The sequence below is a fragment of the Phalacrocorax carbo genome, chromosome 3 (assembly GCF_963921805.1).
Source record: "Phalacrocorax carbo chromosome 3, bPhaCar2.1, whole genome shotgun sequence".
Classification (NCBI taxonomy): Eukaryota; Metazoa; Chordata; class Aves; order Suliformes; family Phalacrocoracidae; genus Phalacrocorax; species Phalacrocorax carbo.
Window position 1 is genome coordinate 24,809,363 of NC_087515.1, and position 20,528 is coordinate 24,829,890.

A 20,528-nucleotide genomic window follows, 5' to 3' on the forward strand; every position below is an offset into this window, starting at 1 on the left:
TGTCATTGTAACACATACTTTCAATATCAAGTAAAGGTTATTGCTGTAACCTGGAGACTTCCGTGCAGTGCTGCGAAGGAAGGAACTTTTTGTTCCTGCAGGTTTGTTCATTTAGCCATGGCTCTGGCCTCTCTTACTGTGCACCTTATTCCTGACTCATCTTCTGAGCTTACAAAATACAAGATAAAAATAGATTATTGTTCTGCCTAAACTCCCATAATCCTTGTGCTCATTAAAAATAAAGTCATGTAACTGTTCTTAGTCAGGATTGCACTAACTAGTGCAATTAGCACGTCTGACCTTGTGATATCTACCCTTAATACACTCAGGTTTCCTCTGCTGCCTGCATCACCATACACAGCATATATAATACCTCCTTACACAACGAAGCGCTGGAGAGATACATGCCAACCAGAAAATAAAGGTCAGGAGCTTTCTGCATAGTAATATGTAGCTTTTCCACATCCTCACCCTTTGGCTCAACAGAGTATTTTGGATTTGTTTTCATATAACAAATCAAGGGACCACAAATAAAAATCGTAGGCCAACCCTTCATAGATCCTTTTGGGAGATAGAGCTGTTCCCCAGAGAGCTCTCGACCAGTGGCTCTGGCTCAGAGTAGCAGCAGGTTGGTTTCTCTAAACAACTGCTTGGTTCTCAAAGATTTCAGGGAGATACCAGCAGAAGCTTGTCAAACTTATCCTCATTTGAGTGCTTTTTGGTTTGTTTTTTAAAGACAGAAAGACTGGGATGAGGGAGGTAAATTCACTGTTTGCTCACTTTACCTTATGGAATAGCTTTATCTTTTCAGTCTTCTTCACTATGCAATAAAATTAAACGTGGGTATTTTTGTGAAGGAAATTAAGAACTATTGGCAGCAGATTTTTTTTTTCTGTAGCTGCTAACGTATTTACTGTTTGATTTATATATGTTTCACTGGAGTCAGGAAATCACTCATGGTAAATCCATTAATAAATCTAATCCTCTCACCATCAAGCTGTATTTAAATAAGCATTTAAATAAATTATACTGGTAGGACAATCAATTCTCTGAATGTTGTAATAAAAAGCAGAAGGAACTTAACTATGCAGGTGATGGATCTACCAGAATGGGAACAGAAATTGACATCGTTCAGAGACATCCTCAGTCACAGTAGAACGGATAGAGGTATGTAAAACCAGGAAAGGTAGGAAAAAAAGCTACAGCAGGGTTTTTTTGTTTGTTTAAACCTCTCATAACACAACAAGAGGGAAGGAACAACGAATGAGGAGATAGAACATTTATAACGAATGAAGCTTTTTCTGAAACAAAGTGGACTTTTGAAAGGGCTTGTAAGTGGCCTGCAGGGCTCATTAACCTCCCCAAGCTCAAAAATGTAGCAGGACAACAAAACAAAACCAACACTGAGGCTGCAAACTAAAATGAAAACAGAAAAGGGATATAAATTTCAGTGGGCCAGGACATCAAGCCAGCTTCTAATGGAAGGGTCAGGAAGAAAACCCCTATATATAGCAAGGCTATTTAGTGCCTGTCCACTCCAGGGATCCTTACAATTTTCCCTGAGGCGCTTGTCCTGGCTATTCTAGGTGTGATGATAATAGCTCAGATGTATCTGGGGCCTGAGTCTCCTTGCAGCTCCTATCACCTGTGTTTACATAATGAAGGCAGGCATTTTAATAGTTAACTCCAAACATAAAAATTATTGAGTAGTCTGAAAAGTTAGTATTTTATTTGTTGCTATTTCTTGCAAAATCAGGATCTTTGAAAGCCTGAAGCAGAAAATGGAAACATTGTGTTGAGAAGTTAAAGGCCTAAAAAAAGAATTGGCCATCTGGCTACTAATAAAATTAGAAGCTGCATAGGCTTTTTGGCCAAAAACCATCAGGACAATTATCTAGTCTAGTTACCTGCATAATGTAGGTCACAACCTCCCACTGTAATTAGGCTAAACAGTATCTACTTCTATTTCAGCTCTAATAAAATATTTAAGACTAGTTTTGATTTCGAGGCTTGAGGGACACACACCCAAGCTGGGGCTTTCCCCTCGCCCCATTTGGAACTCAGCTATATTCCGCACTGAACTGCTCCACCTTAAACCTTTTCTTCCAGACTGGAGTCCATGACTGGCAGTACCTGCTGGGTACTGGTACGCAATAGAATTGTATTTTACTTACCCTTGGATAAGCTAAACAGACTAGACTATTCTTCCACTAAAATAAGTTTTTTTTTCCAGATTACCTTTGTAGCTTTAATTGACTCTGTCTGGGGTCTTCCAGGAGTTGGGTTGGTACAGCTTCATTGTGTGTGTGTGTGTGTGTGTGTAGGGGGAAGGTTTGTTCAATGACTAATGCTGTTATTGACTAAAATGGCTAAAAATTCATCTTGATCCAGATCCTTCTCTCAGCACAACCAACATACTTGTGTCAGGGACACACAGCAGTAGGTGTACAGGCACAGTTTGGAGACTGCCCTCCCATGCACATTCTTCTGTCTGCTTAGCAAATACTTGGCTGTCTGCAGAACATACCACCATTCTCAACGTTAAATAACAGCTGTAGCGTAAACATAAACCACACACCACACCTTATCACTGTTACCGTAGGGCAATGGCTGGAGTAACAAAACCCATCAGCTACAACTTCAAGTGACAAGGGAATCAATACTCAGTATTGGAATAAACAGAAGTGGGAGAAAATTTATTTGCCAGAAATTAATCCAGCACTGGTTAGTTGACATTGTTTCAGCAAATATTACTGCAGGCTTGTGGGCAATTAACAGAGCTTAGTTTTACGACTCTACTGGTCTATTAAAGTAATATTTATACTTACTTTTGTCATCAGTTTTAGCTAAGAAGCTTCCTAGAAAAACAACCCAACCCTAATCATGGCATATGAGGCCCAGCTCTGAAGGGTCTTAAAATTGTGCTTGTCAAGCACAGGCCCCGTAAGTCATTGGCTGTGGTGTAAGAAAGCAGTCCACGTAAAATGTTCCACTACTTGTACCAGCTGCAAGGGAGTATTTAGTCAAAGCAGTGGCAAAAAAAACCCCAAACCAAGCCATCAGTTCTGTTCTACAGATTTTAAGTTTATCATTTTCAATGCAGGAAAATTACCATCTTGTCCAGTGGAGGGAGTTTTCTCTCTTTTTCAGAGGGACGCGTAACATCTTGTGCATTTCAAGATACAGGTGAAGGACAGCCCGATCTACTAGGTCTGGGTTTCTCCCCTTCAGATGCCTCCTGTTGAGGAAGACCCAGTGCATCAGCCTAAGAGGAACACAGAGATAAGGGAACACAACAAGAACAAGAACAACCACAAAGGCATCTTCAGTGTTTTCAAAAGCGTGGAGGGGAAAAGAAAACCCAGCAGTTTCACCTTGGAGGAAAAGGAAAACCTGGCAGCTTCACCTTGGAGTAAAGCGCTGGCAGGCTGGGTTTCACAGCGCTGCTGTACCCATCATCTCCTCCTCAGGAACGGAGACGAGCACAAGAAAAAGGAAAGAGACCTGCTGGCTGGGCTTCCTGGAGGTAGGTGCGGGTGTGAGAGAAGCTAATCAGCAACAGTGTTTAACATCATGGCATCTGAATCTGAAGTGTCAGCATCTACCTTCTTGTGTGATGGAGTCTGCTGCTTCTGAGGGGAGAGCCAGTGGATGAAGGGGAATGGTTCTTCCCTAAAAAAACCCCAAGATTTTGGTGCAAGGAAAAAAAAAGAAGGTCCAGGGTGTAACAAGCAGAGGAGTTACAGCCCAGAGCTGGGAGTGCACAGTTTCACCAAAGACAAGAGAGCTGGAAGGTACAGCGAGCAGCCAGCCACCCCTCAGAGATGAAGAAAACCTTACTAAGGGACTGGGCAGCATTTATTTCAGCTCAAAGTCAGCCAGCCAGCCATGCCTAACCTGGAGGCAAGGACACCATGGGGATGGAAAGCCGGGTTTAGAAATTTTTTCTTCCATCTTGTCTAGCCATTTTGTGTCAATATTCAATATACGGCCTCCCTAATGCTGCAGACAAATTCTCCTGCCCTCTGCTCCTACTTGGCCGATCTGCTCCAAGGGTCAAATCTGGCCTTTTATTTATATATATGTATTTATTTACAATGGAAACTCATATGCAGCCATCAGTTGCCGGAGTCTCTCAATTCTTTTCACTGTTTCTGGGACAATTTTTCTCCCTAACTCTTTGTCTAATCCTTGTGGCCAGATGACCTTCCTTTTGCTTGTTTGGATGCTTGCTGTCAAACAGTTTTTACTAAGTGATCTGGACTACTCAGTGACTTGTCCTCATAAATAACAAATTGGTAAAATTAAAAAAATTGTATTTTATTTCATATAATTTATGAAAGTATCATATATTGCTGAACAGATCTGCAGAGAATTATACTAGTTAACTGCAAATAGAAAAATTTCTCTTCAAAAGCAATTTAATATAAATTGACCTTTTATAATTTTTCTCCTTCAGATTCTCAAGTGAGACTACAAAACCTCAACTATTTTGTCACACAATCGTCAGCCACATTTGCCTCTCATCAAGTTTAGTAATGTAGCTTTGTTTAGCAAAACCATTGCTGCTTCTTCCCAAAGCCACACTGACTGGCCTTACTGAGGTTAGCTTATTATTGACTCAGTGCACAGACCTGGAGATTGATCTTATTTATCACTGTCACAACATCCGCTTGCCCAGTTTTCCGAAAGCTCCGTACATCACTATCCAGTGAGCTCCCTGCCATCTTTAATATGCACGGATCAACCCATCCATTCTTGTCAGCCTTTAGTACTTGTGCAATAGTGTAATTTACAACCAATTCTACGACTTTTTTTTTTTTTCCAAGTAAAATAAAAATATAAGCACCTTTATTCAGCTGCACTAGATGCTAGCACTAGCTGCTCTGAAGTTCCTGATGATATCACTTCTCCACCTTAATCAAACTGACTGGCTAACTCAGTACAAAACCAGACCGATATTAAAAAGGACAACCAACCGAAGAGAGCGGAAGGCAATACCGTGATCTCAAAACTAACACTAGCATGTAACATGTCTGACCACCTCAGATGCCTGTTTTTGCCCATACTTCAGACTCCCTGCCCATTGTGAGCCCCATCCTTACAGCTTTGCCCATTACTCTGCAACTTCTTTTGCGAGAAGCCACCCATTTACATCAGCTAGAACGTTACGTACTCGCTCTGCGTGCCCCATGGGATAGGCGTGCTGTTTTGCAGTATATATGAAGCTCCCGGCGGCTCTTGGGGAGGCAGGGAGGGACGGAGGGAGAGGAACAGCTGGAACGGCACCCTCACTGCAGCAGCTCCCCTGTGCCCTGAGCTAACCTGCAGCGAGCCTTCCAGTATGGGGTACATATTTTTTTGTATCAGCAAGAGCTCTTCCTTTGTAAACCAGAGCGTGCACATGTGACATTCACACCCCTTTTTTATTTGTTACCCCAGCTGAAATTAGTCATATTTAAAAATGCAGAGCAGCATTTTCAGAAAAACCTGAGAGAGTTACCAGAGGAGTAAAATACAAGATAAGAGTCCTGAGATAAAAAATTATTTCTATCGGATCAGCGTGTCATGATATGGCCACAACCCATACAGCTGACATTCTCATAGCCAAGAGAGGGATTTTTTTTTTTTGCTTTTTAAGAACACATTTTCCTTTCTGGAAGGAAGGATTTTTTAAAAACAAACATTTCACACTGGGCAGGAATTAAAAACAATGGTTTTTTGGATATGACAACACAGCTGCTGAGCACTGGATCCCCCACCAGTGTCTTACAGTCAGATTTCAAGTTTTCCCTCCCACCATCTCCCTCCCCGATTCCCCCCATCCCTCGCAGGAAAAGACAACACAGGAAAACAATACAAAACCCAGAAGGGAAACAAAGAGGTAGACGTAACTACAACCATGGTGCTGTTTTGGAAATTGTGCAAGATGTCTTAGTATGCTCCGAGGGGGTTCCTTTATCCTTAGCTGCATGTTGCAGCATTGCACACCAGCAGTTACCAGGAAAGGTGACGTGGAGCTACGAGCTGTCCTTCGCAAGAGATGCCAGGGCCACAGGATGCACGGCACTGTTCCACTCGGTATTGCTTTGCCTAGCTGAGGTTGTTTGAAAACAGACGACTCTTAAAAAAATGTACACACCTACAAAATTATTATGCCTTGCTCGCAAGAAGGTTGGATTCACATCTTTCTAGGATGGTGGCGGTCCAGGGTTGATGGGGGCTCAGGGTCTGCTCCTGGGCTGCCCTCAACTCTCAGGAACTTCAAGGGGAATCACTGCTACACAGTGACCTTTGGAAGAACTCTGCAGCCTGAGCATCAGTGAAGCTTCCAGCGGCCGCTGGAGTGAGTGAGGGCCACAGAAGCTGCTTTCCCTCCCTCCTCCCTACTGCTCCACTCCTCCTCCCCTTACTACTTCTGGCACAGAAACATTTGTCTCTGTGTCCTTCCTGATGGGGCCTCTAATAAGGAACACTATCACAAATTACGACTGCAGCTGCACAGCGAACCAAAGTGCTGTTTTGCTATTTGTTGTGTTTATTCTAAGCAGAGTAGAGACTGTTTGACTGCTGGATATAAGCACAATAAGTACAACCAAAGAAAATAATCTCATCTATTAAAGATTAGAAGCACATTAAATAATCTTGAAAAAAATCAACTTTATTTTTGCCACACACACACACAAAAAAAAATAATGGAAAAAGACACCCAATAATCTCTGTAGAGAATTGCTGCTTCTGGTATCTGTCTACATTTCTGAAAGACATCTTGGCTGCTGGAAAGATTTGATAAAAAATCCAATGAAATAAATTCAGTAAAATAATTCCAAACACAACCAGACCTTTGCAAAAATCATTGAGAGTCACTACAGGCTTCTGCATCCATTTTATCATACAAAACAAAAACGCAGGTAACACAGGAGAAAATTGGAGGTGAAAATAACCGGTATCAGGAAAACTACTTTTTTTCATACAAAATGAACACCGTTGCAGAGTAACTTTAAGGAACTAACTCACTTTAATAGGACAGTTGTTCAGTATATTATTACTTGATTATCCAATGATAAAATGAAAGGCTTAAGTTTTAAAATGCATAGAATCCTTTTAAAGCCTTCTTTATATCACAGCCAGGCAGCCTACAGGTTTTTACAGAAAAAAATAAAGCTGCTCAGAAGTGTTCATAGCGTATGCAGACATTTTAAACCAGAGTATGGTTTCAATTTTGCTCTTCCAATTGTTCTCTTTTTTAAAAAAGTGTAAAAATTATCACATATGGAATTTTGCAAAATAACCCTTTATTTCATATGGCTCCATTATTTCCAAACAATACAGTACCCCAGATGTAGAATTGTTTTGTGTGATTGTATCAGATCACCACAAAATCGCCAGCTGACTATCAAGAGAATGCACCTGACCCCAATCTCGTGATTTGGAAATCCCAGTTTGAAGTACCTTTGGTCCCAAAATTTTATGTCAAGGCAAAGCGGAGCAGTTGAATCCTGTTGCACACAGTGAGCGGTATCTGTATTATCTTGTACAAACAGGTGAAAAAATTTAACAGCACTTTATGGCAGTGTCAGACAGAAAACAACCAGTTACATCATTTGCAGAACAAGTGAATAATAAACAGTACCACAGTGATCATCATATTTTTACTGCAATAAGATGCATCTTATTTTTGATGCTGGGGGTGGAGGAGGGAGAGGGAAGCTCTTAATTTCCTAGCGAGCATGGTAAATTGAAGTCTTGCTTTTCAAAATCTGCTGAGAGCAACTTAAAAAAATAAATCCCTCCTGAAAGAGACATCATTGTTGAAAAAGCTTGAAAAACCACACATAAACCACTAGAGAACCTGTAAGGAAGGTGCACTCCCCAAAGGGCACGAAGAAAACACTGCCCGTTGTGAATGGGCAGATACTCTTCATGCAACGGCATCCGAAAAGCAGTAATGCTAAACCAGTAGAACGTTCATCATTTCAGCTGTAACAACTTGTTTATGAACAATTAAACATAGAAACATACAGATGTTTTGTGTGCAACCCTGGCAGAGAACAGTCTTTATCTGCAATACACTTAAGTTGCTACGTTCTCACTTCTGCATGCAACAGCTTTCTGTTAATGCTTTTTCTGTAATTTTTCCATTCTGTATCACTTCATACATTCTTCCATTATATTTCTCCCAATATAAATTCAAGGTTATATTAATTAACCATTTTGTGATCAACTGTACGGTTTATTAACATCATTTTCTATCAATGGCATTTCGAACTCCTCAGAAGAGGAAGCCCACGGATGGCACAGCAAAATGCCCACTGCAACCAAACATGGGCCGACGGCCGGACGGTAGAACCAGACCGCAACCGACGGGAATTTACACTTCACAAACTAGCCTGCTGAGCTCCAAATGGTCTTGACCAGCACAGTATTTTTAGCACAGAATTGCCTATATATTGTATACTTTTTATGTTTTTCCCTTAATAGAAAAACTTCTTTTCTCCAATTTAATCTCTTGCATGAAGCAGCATCCAAGTTCACGCTGGGAGGGTACTTCCACGTTTCTTAACAACCATTTCATTCCACTGTCATCTACAGCAACTCATCCGTAAGGACACACAGCATCAGGTTTTCCTCACGTTTTCCAGTGCAGGCAGGAAAGCAGCCTAAGGCCTAATACCATTCACTTACCCTACCAAAACAACAATCAGTGCTTGAAAACAAATGTCTCACAATAGTAAGAACTACAGAGGAACAAACCGAAAATGAACAGTACCAGATAAATCAAAGTATTATCTGAAACATTATTGCGCATTAACTTCTTTCGGCAGCATGTGAACACTCACTATTGACTGCAGTCCACTGGGGGGACCGGGGGGGGCGGGGAAAAATACACTGCATTTGAAAAACCAGTATGCTCTGACATGGAGTTCACAGGGTCTATAAAGAGCAACCTCATGTGATTTACTGCTGTGCAATCTGCTTATTTAAAACTTCCCTTTTTATATCACTCCAGTCTGTCCTAGCTCAAAATAAAACCAGCTGTACTATGGGCATCTCCGTGGTTCTGATCGAATCACCTGGTGGTGGACAGAAGTGAGAAGCTTGCCATCTGCATTTTGCGGTTTTGAGAGTCTGTTTACACCCATGCACAGCAGACATAACAGCTTACACGGTAACGGCGCTGGGCTGCCCCAGCACCCTCCTGTAAAATGGTGGATTAAATACATTCATTCCACCAGCTGTACTTTAGCAAGAGCAACAGGAAAAAAATATACTTCCAGGACTGCCTCCCTTTCATCAGGGCTTAGCTCTTTTGAAATGGATTTTACATTACACCGGAATTCAGGTGCGTGACAGAGTGAAGAGAGATGGGATTTAGAGACAGCGTCTTACCTGAAACATTATTCTGTAGGCAAGCATCATCCCTTGCCTCCCAGCTGCAGTGGTTCTTTTAAATCAATGAGGGGACTCGTAGTTCAGGGGAGCTTACTACAGTGTACCATTTGGCAGCCATCCCACTGAGCTACCTTAGGATAAAACTTCTGCTTTTGGGGTATAGGGTGGCATATCAGCTAGGTATTTTTCCAAGTCAGGGAAATCGGCATTGCCTCATGTTTTGGTATGCTCTCAGCTGCCTCCACAAAGGAAACACTGGCTAGGTTTTGTACTCTGCATGCCGCCCACTGTGATTCATGTAGCAGGAGAGGGAGAGAGAAGGGGGATCAATATTGCTAACTCAGAGCCAAAACTACTGAGGGCTTGCTTTGTTCTCAGTAAAAATTACTCTGTAAAAGGCAGTATGCCAACATCTGAGGTTCTGGCTACCCTGCTCGTATTTAGAGAGATTAGTTTTATTTTAGGAACAGCTCTTTCAGATCTGCGTATAATCACATAAACACGATGCCAACTTGACTTGCCAGAAGACCGTACATCATAGACATCCTTTCAAAAGTATCCTAAGTTAACACATTTGAAAGTGTCTGCTGTTCAGTTTGCTTTTAAATTCAAGTCATCCTTCTTCCAGTAGGATTTTAGCGCAGTGGTGAGCTACTTAATACTGCCCTCCATGTAGTTATTCAGAGTATTTACCGTACTTTTTTTGCAGTAGTATCTCCCTATAGATTTATGATAGCAATTACACCTCTTTTTTTTTTTTAAGAAACTAGCTTTTCTTCTATTACTCCTTAGCAAAACATTAAGATGGTTGGCATTGAATTATTTAAACTCTCCCACAAGTATATTTAGCACTGTTGCAACTAGCGGGGAGAAAAAGGCCTCTATAAACCACTCAAAGGTCACCTTGGTTGGACTGCAGTATACAAAATAGAAAGGTGGCTAAAAATCACCAGCAGCACCAGCAGACCTTCAGAAACAGCTAGAATTGCTCTGGCTTCCAGTGCGTGACAAATAAAGCTTTCCCCTATTCCCCAAGTTTTGTGTCTTTCCTTCACTGTATTTTCACCTTTAAAAGTGCATTTTGAAAACTGATAACGATTGGCGAGGTGCATTCTGAACAAAATGGGGAAAATAAACCAAGTGGCTTTATATTTTCCAAGTTTCCTCATAATACGAGATACTGGTAGCACACAGAATTCAGAGAGCTGATGGTAACACCACAGCAGGCATGGGCTGATTCATCAAATGTGGATAGCTCTTAAACACACTATGATGCTGCAATGCATTTTTGAGGACCAATTCCTCGCAAAACATACCAGACACTGGATCTTATTTGGGTCTTGGTTTTAGATCAATGTGTCTAATACAACAACCGCTGACTGCGTAGCCGCAAAGATACCGCCACCAGCTCTGTCGAGTATCTTTGACTCCAGCACAATGAGTTGCAGTAAGGTACGACTTTGTGCAAATGAGGAACCTCTACCACACCAATGCTGTACAGACTACTGAAGAGACAAGTTGGCGAATTTTCTGAGCTCTAACTAATGCCAAGAAACACTTGTAGTGACAGAGCTTTTTTTGTCACAGGCATTCTTCTACGGCGGTCGTACGATTGCACCTTTTCTCCAAATGCTGAATTTGCTTAAGTGTGGGTGAGAGTATACGTTTTTAAAAATACAGACAATTCTTAAAATAATACATCATCAGGTCGCTATGTTACTGATCTTCACTTTCAGTGGAGTTTAAAATTCCCCCAAAGAGAGGTAAGAGTCTGTCCAGTATTTTCCTTTACTCTTGAATATTCACATTTGCACATACAACATAATATCTGTTTCAAAAGCCTGGAGTCCCATCGTGTCCTCAGGTCCCATTCCACTTCTAAAATAGGCAATGATAAAAATACTGAAAGATGCAGTACCACATACCGCCTGACAAAAACGCGAATGATTGTATGCAGATTAGCCACAGGTTACTGAGAGTCATCTCCCGAGAAATAGCTTTTGTTTGACCCTGCAGTGGAGGAAAAGCTCCTAAAAGAGAAAAGAAAACACATTTAGAGCTTCCGCAGCAGGAACGATAGCCTTAACGCACGATTCTTTAACATCGCTGTTTGTCCCAGCAACAGTGTCCACAAACAATTCACTGGTTACTTCTGTATTACGCTGTTCAACTTTCAAAAAATCCTCCGGCATTATCAGGTATCTTCAAGAAAATTAAAAAATTTAAACAAAAATCCCTTATCTTAATTATTAAGAACAATTTCCATTTCATTTGATGTAACCTTTAAGCATAAACTTCAAAGCATTCCTTAAAAGCAGCCATCCTCATTGTATTCAACCTCCACAGGGAGGTCCGACCGTCAACTAAGTTTTCTGTGTTATTTTTTAAGTTTTATTAACATCTGTATGATCGAGTTGAATGGATTCCATATTAAACTTTACAGCTGCTTGGTAATGATTTTGTAGACTGTGAAGAAGCAACACCCATACATTCTCAAGGTTCCTCTTGAAAATGTAAATATACACACACACACACTTGGGTTTTTTTAAACAGTAGTCGCCCCGTGATGTTTGAACATTCATTGGCCAGTCAGTCATATAGACTAAGAAAGCACTGTAATTTGCCACAGAGTTTTCCACAACGATTTTACCAAAAAGCCTGTTTAGGTGGGAAAGGCTGGCAGGAGATACCGCTGACGCAGCTGAAGGCCTTTTTCCCTATTTCATCTTTTTCTGACTTACAACACTAAAGTAAATGTGACTGAATACATCAGAGCTTTACGATCATGAGCAAATTGTTTGCATCCATTTACATCAGCATATTAAATCATTCGCGTTACATTTTACTGAGCCGCACAAAGCCTAGATATGAACTACTTTTGCTGTCGCTAATCCTGAGCAGTGAATATAAAAACTCTAAATATACCAGAGAAGATTATGTACTTGCTGCAGCATTATGGAGTCACAACGACTCACAGAAGAACAAGAGATGAATGATTCAAAGAGTAAAGATATAGCAGTGTCAATTTTGAATCTCAGAAAGCACACAATTTGGGCAATTAGATCCCATCAGCAACTGATTTCTATGCTTCACATTGGCAATCACTGGAGGAACTGCAATCAAGCATTTAAGACAAAGCTTTTCTTCCTGTATGAACGCTCTTAAATTAAAAAAGAGACAACCCCAAAACCTAAAAAAAACCAACAAACCTCCTTGATGAGTCTCATCCTCCTCTCACTGATATGTATTTTCACACACAAGCAGATTTGCCACACCATTTATTCCCCAGTAATTCTCACTGATAAGCTTCTATCTGTCCATTCTGCGCTACATTTGTTCTTCCACAGCCCATTGGTTTTCCTGTACCAACACTGACCTTTGGTTTAAACAACTTTCCTTTTCCCGACAGCAACTGTCTCTTCCCCTCCTCCTCTCCGAAGACAACTTGTATCTTACAGAGGAAACGATCCTTCACTTCCCCAGCTGAGACAACCCAAGCACTTTTCGTTCTCCTTCACAGAAATTACTCCTCTTTCCCCTTAATCATCTTAGCGCCTATTCTCTGCCCCTCTTCCCAGGTCAATTTGCATTTCTTGAACGGGGGTGAGGGACCTGTACGCAGAATTTCCAGTTGAGGTTTCAGCTTTGGTACAATGAAGAGCATATCCGTAGCACTGGTGAAAAGCCTCTCCCATTGCCCTGTAGGATGACACCGCTTACTTTTTCAGTTATGCCAGTTGGCTTATGGTCACAGTGAATGAGGAGCATGATGACTTCAGTATACAATTCCTCATTTCCAACTGAGAAGCCCCTAGTTTAGAGGGCTTTTTTGAGTAGTCTTCAAGTGCTTTTGTCTTGCTAAATGTAATCTCATTTGTGTTACTGCAGTGTTCAAGGTTATCCTGCTGAAGACTTCAGAGAAATCATGAACTCGCCAATACAAGCTTTCTACTAGCTGCTAAAATAAGAGTCTTTGTGTTACTTAAACCTACAGTTATTAACTGTAAATGGTTTTAATTTTATAAACAAAATGTGTAAAATGCACCTGTGAGAAAGGATGGGGCAGTTTCATATTCAGATTTTAGGCAGATACTTGTTTTTGTTTCATTTTAAGAGGTCTAATATTACAGGTTTTCCCCAGATCCGCTGAAGTTCTTAACGCTTAGGAATACAGCAAAAAGGTGTTTTAGGCTTTGTTTCTTCCTCTCCCCCAATAAATATATGCTAAAGGAATGTATTCCTACTGATGACGCTGTCAATATGAACTTTTAAAGTTTCACATAGCATTAAATGTTACTCCAGCTTTATGGAATAAGTTTTACGGACTGAGACAAGTTCCTAAGCAATGTGTATTTAAAAACAAAACCCCAGAAAACCCAAAAATGCTGAAACAGCCCTAAGTCTTAAACCTACACCAATGTGAGGCAGCGTAACACACCAGTACAAAGCCAGCTCTTGAGCAGCTTCAGGAACTCCCCTCACATTAGGCCTCAGGACTTGGCCGGGGGGCTTCCAAAAACTGTAACAGCGCTTTTGCAGGAAGCCAACAAAAGCAATGCAAGCAAGTTCTCAACTGGCATAAATGGTAATAACTTTGAAGTATGCTAATTTATGCCTAATAAGGTCCTATGTCATAGCATTTGCATTTAAAACATGTCTTATTAATTCATACTGATTACATTGGCAAATTATAACCAATTATCCTATTTTGGAAGCACATTTCAATGAGTAAATGTGATTATATTAATTATACTCTCTGAAATCCTGGTCTAGTTAGATTTTTGGGGGTATGACTTATTTTAACGGTATTTGTGAAATAATGTCTCAGTAACGAGAATTCCTTACCTCCTATCGGCTACACTTGTAGTTTTAAACAGATTCACAAGCTTATTCATCTAATAAAGTCCAATATAGGGATTTGGATGCAATTTATATAGCAGGGTCTGACTTTTGCCATCAATGATGGATGAGCGACAGCACTATTTCATAAAGCAAAATACAACTGGGTTGTTAATGAATTCTATTAATCTTTTTAAGCACCACCATTGATAAATTAAACACTCAAAATGGAATTAAAGCAGTCTTTGCAATAAATCATCTAATGGAAATAAGTCTCTTTGTTTAACAGTTGCTCTGGAACATTAAACTCATTTGAGTCAAGAGACTGAATATTCCCCCCCCCAACAACTGTGCTACTTGCAAAGGCAGAGATTATTTTTCTTCAGAGACAAGCTGCTGGAGTCTTCCTACTCAGTCTGTTTGATAAACTTCCTTTCCTGTATGTCAAAATAAAACTTTACTTTTTCCTCTCTGGATTTTCTTTTTTTTTTATTTTGATGAATTCCTCTGATTTGTATTCTGAACACACACCCCCCCACCCCCCACCCCCCACCTGCTGGAGGGCAGATGATACTTCAGTACCAACAGGATGGAAGGAAAAAGAGCCTCGAGGAAACAATTCTCTGGCTATAGTTTCCAAGTATTTACCTGATATTTTAAATCACATGTTTACCAGGATCCTTTCAGTAATGTTATTAATGCCCTAAGTTTATTTAGATTCCTCTGATCCATTAGCATGGAAAGGATATTATGATGGAAGTGATCCTCAATACCTTGCAGCAAGGCGGCCAGTAGTCACAGCACAGGGCTGCACATCAAGACTCCAGAGACTTTATGCCATGTAATTCTTACAGATCCTTCCCATCACAGCATCCTTCTGTTTAGCTTAACAGGACACAGAAGAGCACTATGGTTTTGGATTAGACCTGCAGGCCACTTAGACCAGTTTTGTCTAACAGCACAAGTGTCAGAGGAACATGGTAAATAGCCGCACTAAGCAGATAATATAACCTGCCTTGGATAAGGGTCTTATTTAACCTCATTTAGTCAAGAACTTGCTCATTTTAAAGCACAAAGGTTTTATATCCCCTCCAGACTTCACATATACTCTAAATACTTTTACTATGTGTGTGAATGTTCGCTACCTCTTTGAATCTTGCTAAATTATTCCAAGTCAACGAAATGCTGTGGAGGCAAGTTTCACAGCTGAACTGTATGTTATTGCAGGGAAAAAAAAAAAAAGAGGATTTCCTTAGATCTGTGTTGAATGTGCCAGCTTCCAAACACTACCCTATTTAACGTTACCCAGGTAATTTACCTTTCCTAGATCATTTCTTATCATACTTTTTTTTGCCACGTAAGTATTGGTAATTATATCGAGATTGTATTTGTGTGAAGAATGTACACGCATTCTTAAACTATTTTGAGATCCTTGTAAGAAAAGACATTAGCAAAGCGCAATTCTCTTTGCTAGCTACCATCCTACCTGTTTTGTAGAAATGTGTCAAGAGATCCTCCTTTTCAATGAATCGTTGATATAGCCAGTGTGTAAGAGCTTCAGGCTCTGCAGGTACGTCTTTAACTGGAAAAATCCTACCGAAGACAGACAGGTAATTAAATGTAGAAAATGCATTCTGTATGTGAAGAAAAAAACCTGTTCCTTTCTGCCCCAGCCCACCTCAAAACACAGAGAACAAGAGTTTGGTATAAATCTAACTGCATGGTTTGTTCTCCCTCCGATTCACAGATCACATAGTTATGAAGGATACAAAACTGCAATATTCCAGGTTACCAGCCAGATGCACACATCAGACACAGGCATTATCAGCTTCTATCAAATGCTGTGCTGCAGCATTTGACAAAACCTACTAAGCTGCTGGGGCTTTTTTTAAACAGAATACCACTACACTCTATTATTATCCTTAAAAATATACAAACCAAGACGCTATGAAGTTCATGCACTGAAACAAAGAAATAAAAGACTGAGAAGTTTCAGCCACAGTTTTGAAGAAATGGTTCTTCAACAGGCAGAAGCTGCGTAACAGCATCACTAAGTACCAGTAGCTCTTCTGTATCCCAGAAAATGAGCCCTCCGTGCTTTTCAAAGGATGCCATCATCTTTGTCTGAAATTTCTAAGGTGGGTTTTACACTGAAAACTGACCACATGAGTAAGTGTACTCAAATATTGCTGCTAAATTTTAAAAGGCCCAGTGGAAGAATTACCAATGTTTTGTTCCTTTTACACTGCATACTAGGTCTACTTAGAAAATCAGATATCCAGGGCAGAATTCACTGGAATACATACATGCAGAAAACACCAAATAACCCACCATATCTCACTGGATTTTTTTCAAAATAGAATTTCAAGTCTTTCACAGTAATTGTGAAATCTCCTCTGTAGACCCTAAGTGCCTTCTGATAGACACAAGAACTTAGACATCTGCCACGTTTCACTGGGAGGCCAAGGCAGAAGAGATTTGTGTATCAGGCTAGCCTAAACAATTCATGCTCTGAAATGTAAGACCTTTACTGTAGGTTTCTCTTTCCAGGTAAGCTCCCATTTACCCTGTCATCTACACCATGCTCCTATTTTTATTAGTGGATTTTTCATTTCTTTTTATACACAGTCTTGATTGATTACACTGGAAAGAATCTGAAGTAATGCCACAATCATGTGTGAAGTGGCTGAACAGATACGGGAATGTCAGAGTACAGAAATAAGACACTTCTGAAGAATGCTTTTGTTGCTGTTACTATTTCCAACGTCTTCGCTTGCTTTGTGGCCAAGTCATTTGTACCTCCCCCTTTCAGTTTGATGCATGGAAAAATAAGCTGTAAGTGGAGGAGAAAAGCAGCAAAGCATTGCTTTAATGAGAGAATTAAAAATAATGGTGCTTCGGCATACAGAGGTAACTTCCGTATAAGGAGATGAACAACTTTATTTTCTAACTATGGCATCAACATGAACTCAGGTATTTCTGTAGCCTTTGCAGCAATTCTACCTACGTCCTCCTCAAACTGTGGAGTTTCCTGTGCTCTAGTAAAGCCAGTCTTAGCAATCAGAATTTAGCAACTGTTATCTTAGGTAGAATATCTCAGGAAGAAAAGTCTTTGGCCAAAGACAGATATTATGAAATAGTTGTTAGTCCAATCAATAGTGCAAGTCCTCAGCATGCGTATTAAAAGCAATGACAAAGACATGTAATAAAGAACTACTTTATCTTGAAGCCCAGATGTGGTACAGCAGATGAAAATTAAACCGCATACAGGCATGTAAAACACACACCCACAGAGAAAGGACCGTTTTTATTGAGGGTATAACACTAAGAAAGACTTACTCTCTGTCCCCAAACACAACCAAGTCGCCAAGCTCTATTTTTACTCCCTTCTGCCTATCTGCTGTGAAGAGATAAAAGGACTCAGCCACGGAATATTGCGTTTCACATTATATTTCTGAAGGACAGATGCTTGCTTATGCAAGTTTGAAGATGGTTCAGAACTAACAGAACGTGCGTGTGGGCTCAGGACAGAAGTCTAGGATTAGCTGGCTTCATATGCAGTTTCCACTGTAAGCCACAGATATTCTTCACCTCCACCTTCGCTTCTCAGTTACCTAACGGGCAACAGCTTTACAGCTCGATAACCTAGTTAAGCCTGGTATTTTTCCAAGAATGTACCTACTAGTCTGAAAACATAATCACAAGATCTTACAAGATACTTCATTAGAAACAACTTATGAGCTGGCACTCTAATGGAGTAGCAAAGTAGCATAAGTGATACCAATATTGTGAGAGACTAATGGAAGGCAGCACACCACTTCCCTGCTTGAATCCACCCAGGCTCTTGTATGAATCAATACAGTAACCAGAACACTTGAGTTTCTGGATATGAACCCCACTCCCTGGAAGTTTAAGGAGCAATCACCATTATACCCATTTTGAATGAATATTAATACAGAGAGGAAAACAAATGGTTTTCCAGTAATGCAACACTGGCTGTCACAGTGTCAGCAACAGTAAGTGTCTGTGTATTTAGAAGCATTTTCAAACATATTTTTAGATTATCCAGAGTTATTTTTACAAGCATAACATTCTTAGTAATGACTGAGCTAAGTTAGAGATGAAATGTTTAAAATAATCCTTAAAACTGTGGAACAAGCCCTTCCTGTACTAGGTAAGGTGAAGCTAACACCCACCACCACCACCCCTGCCGTATTTATGCGGAACATTCAGCCACTATCATCAGTCCGTGCCCATCAGAGGGCTTCTTTAGCACCTGTGTTTTAAAAGAACACTCTCTGTAAGGAGACGGGCTCAGAAAAGGTAACTGAGAAGTCTAATATTACAAAACTCTCTACGCAGACGATCCAAAACAACAGTGGGAAGCCAGTGTGCTATCTGGAGCGGAGTCATCCCCAACCATTGCTGGGAGGTCTGCCAGGTCTACTGTTAAAAGGTGCAGGAAATAGTTTCTTCCATTCAGTGAGATATTTAAACAGCTATCAGTGTGGTCACAGCATGAGAATCATCTTGGCTCTATCCCGCCTTTGGGTATCTAGCATCAGGATTGCCACTAAATGCAAACAGTTTGCTGTTCTCATCAAGAAAATAAAGTGTTACCACCACATAGAACTGTCCTGACAGTGAACAAGGTCAATATGTAATATCTGAAGCTTCTAGATTCTCTTGGGCACTCAAATCTGTCTAGCTTTTGGATAAAACTAACCTCACATTGCTTGAAAATAAGGGTCTCTTTGTTCCTGGTATGGCAAATAAGGAATTTAATAGTGCTGGATAAGCTAAGTTGACCATAAAATTCAAGCAGAATTGAATACCACCGTCTTTCATTTTTCACCAAGGGAACAGCCACTTTACTACCATCATGGGGAGGTGGGGAGGAGGCTAAACTTTGATAAAAGCAGTGCCACCACAGGCTGCACCCTGAGAAGATAAAAGTGGTGGTGGAAGTAAAGACGTACTCTGATGGGACTCTGCAAAGCTGTCTCAGTAACAAGGCAGCATCTTCTAGCTGGAGGTTACCAATCTGCAGCTGTGAGGTGACAATGGCCATGGGACAGTCAGCGTAGCTGACTGAGGGACGGCAGCTTTCTTAAACCACTACACAAATATGTTTCTACATCCCAAACCAGAATATATAAGCATAAATGACAGTCCAGGATAGATGAAAGGACTTTAAAAAAAGGAGATTTAACTGCCAAAGACACATTGGCACACACAAGAAATTGCAGACACTTACCTACAGATAGGCCATTTTTCAAAAGATCCCAATAAATTTTCAGAAAGAGAGCATTTTTGGAAACATTTAATCTCCTTTGAATTGTCCTTATTGGAGAAACAAACTTTAATTCTGTATTAAAATGCTAAAGTTCATAGATACCACCTTTAAGTACTAATTGCCATTCAATATCTATCCTACCCTGAATTAAAAGTTCTTTATCACCCCTACACCTCTCAATCATAACATTATTTACTCTTTCAGTGACTCTTTAAATAACCTCAGCGTGACGGAAGTTGTTGGTAGATCTCAGGCATGACCGAAAATAAGTTTCTTGCAGAAAAAAAAGCATATTACAATACACTGCCAAAGTGGATGCCCTTCATAGACATTTCTGCAAAACTCATTCAGCAACCACAATGTATTCCATCTTATTTATAGCTAGCAGTCTAGTTTATTTCAATAAATCTGTATCAACATAGACACACAAAAAAAGAACTTCCTCAGAAGCTGAAAGCTCTTTTCAAGAGCAGCACAGTACAAAAACTGGTACGAGAAAGAAAGGTGACACAGTACTCATCCGCATTATGGCACAAAGACAGCTGAGTTAGCTGGAAATAGTGTGGTACTTTCATGCAGCATAAATCTTCTGCGGCGGAGACGACTACAGCTAGCTCTGACTTCAGGGCCTCTACTCCACAATCACTATCACACAGTGCAAAGGCGGGAGATGGTCACACAAGGGCATGACCCAGCAGGAAGCCAAGGCAAAAAACCCCAACCCCACACCATTCTTGACTGAGAGGAAATGAAGCATCGGACAAACTTCATACCCAGGGTTTTTTCCGTTTTTAACTCTTGGGTTTTGACAACAGCACATGGGAAATCTTACTATTTGAGAAACTTGGAGACCAGCTGAGAAACACCAAGTCAGTTAGACTAAAGTGACTGCTGTAAGACAAGAAACAATCCCAAAACTCAACTCACTGTGGGGAAATGGTGGAAGCTGGGAATTGTAGCCATCTTGCTACACAGACACCAAACCGCTCAAGCTTATTTT

At 40.5% G+C, this 20,528-nt stretch overlaps 1 protein-coding gene across 3 annotated transcripts in view; it reads right to left on the bottom strand.

Annotated features, from left to right (window-relative positions):
• Positions 1-6,640: 6,640 nt before the first annotated feature.
• The window catches only part of LPGAT1 (lysophosphatidylglycerol acyltransferase 1), a 66,270-nt gene continuing 52,382 nt past the window's right edge, over positions 6,641-20,528 (bottom strand). For all 3 annotated transcript variants that reach the window (XM_064446183.1, XM_064446182.1, XM_064446185.1), the window contains exons 8-9: positions 15,719-15,825; positions 6,641-11,423 (exon numbers count right to left, since the gene is read on the bottom strand). In XM_064446183.1, coding sequence (XP_064302253.1) covers positions 11,272-11,423; positions 15,719-15,825 — 259 coding nt within the window. In that variant the 3' untranslated portion in view covers positions 6,641-11,271. The remainder of the gene's footprint in view (positions 11,424-15,718; positions 15,826-20,528) is intronic.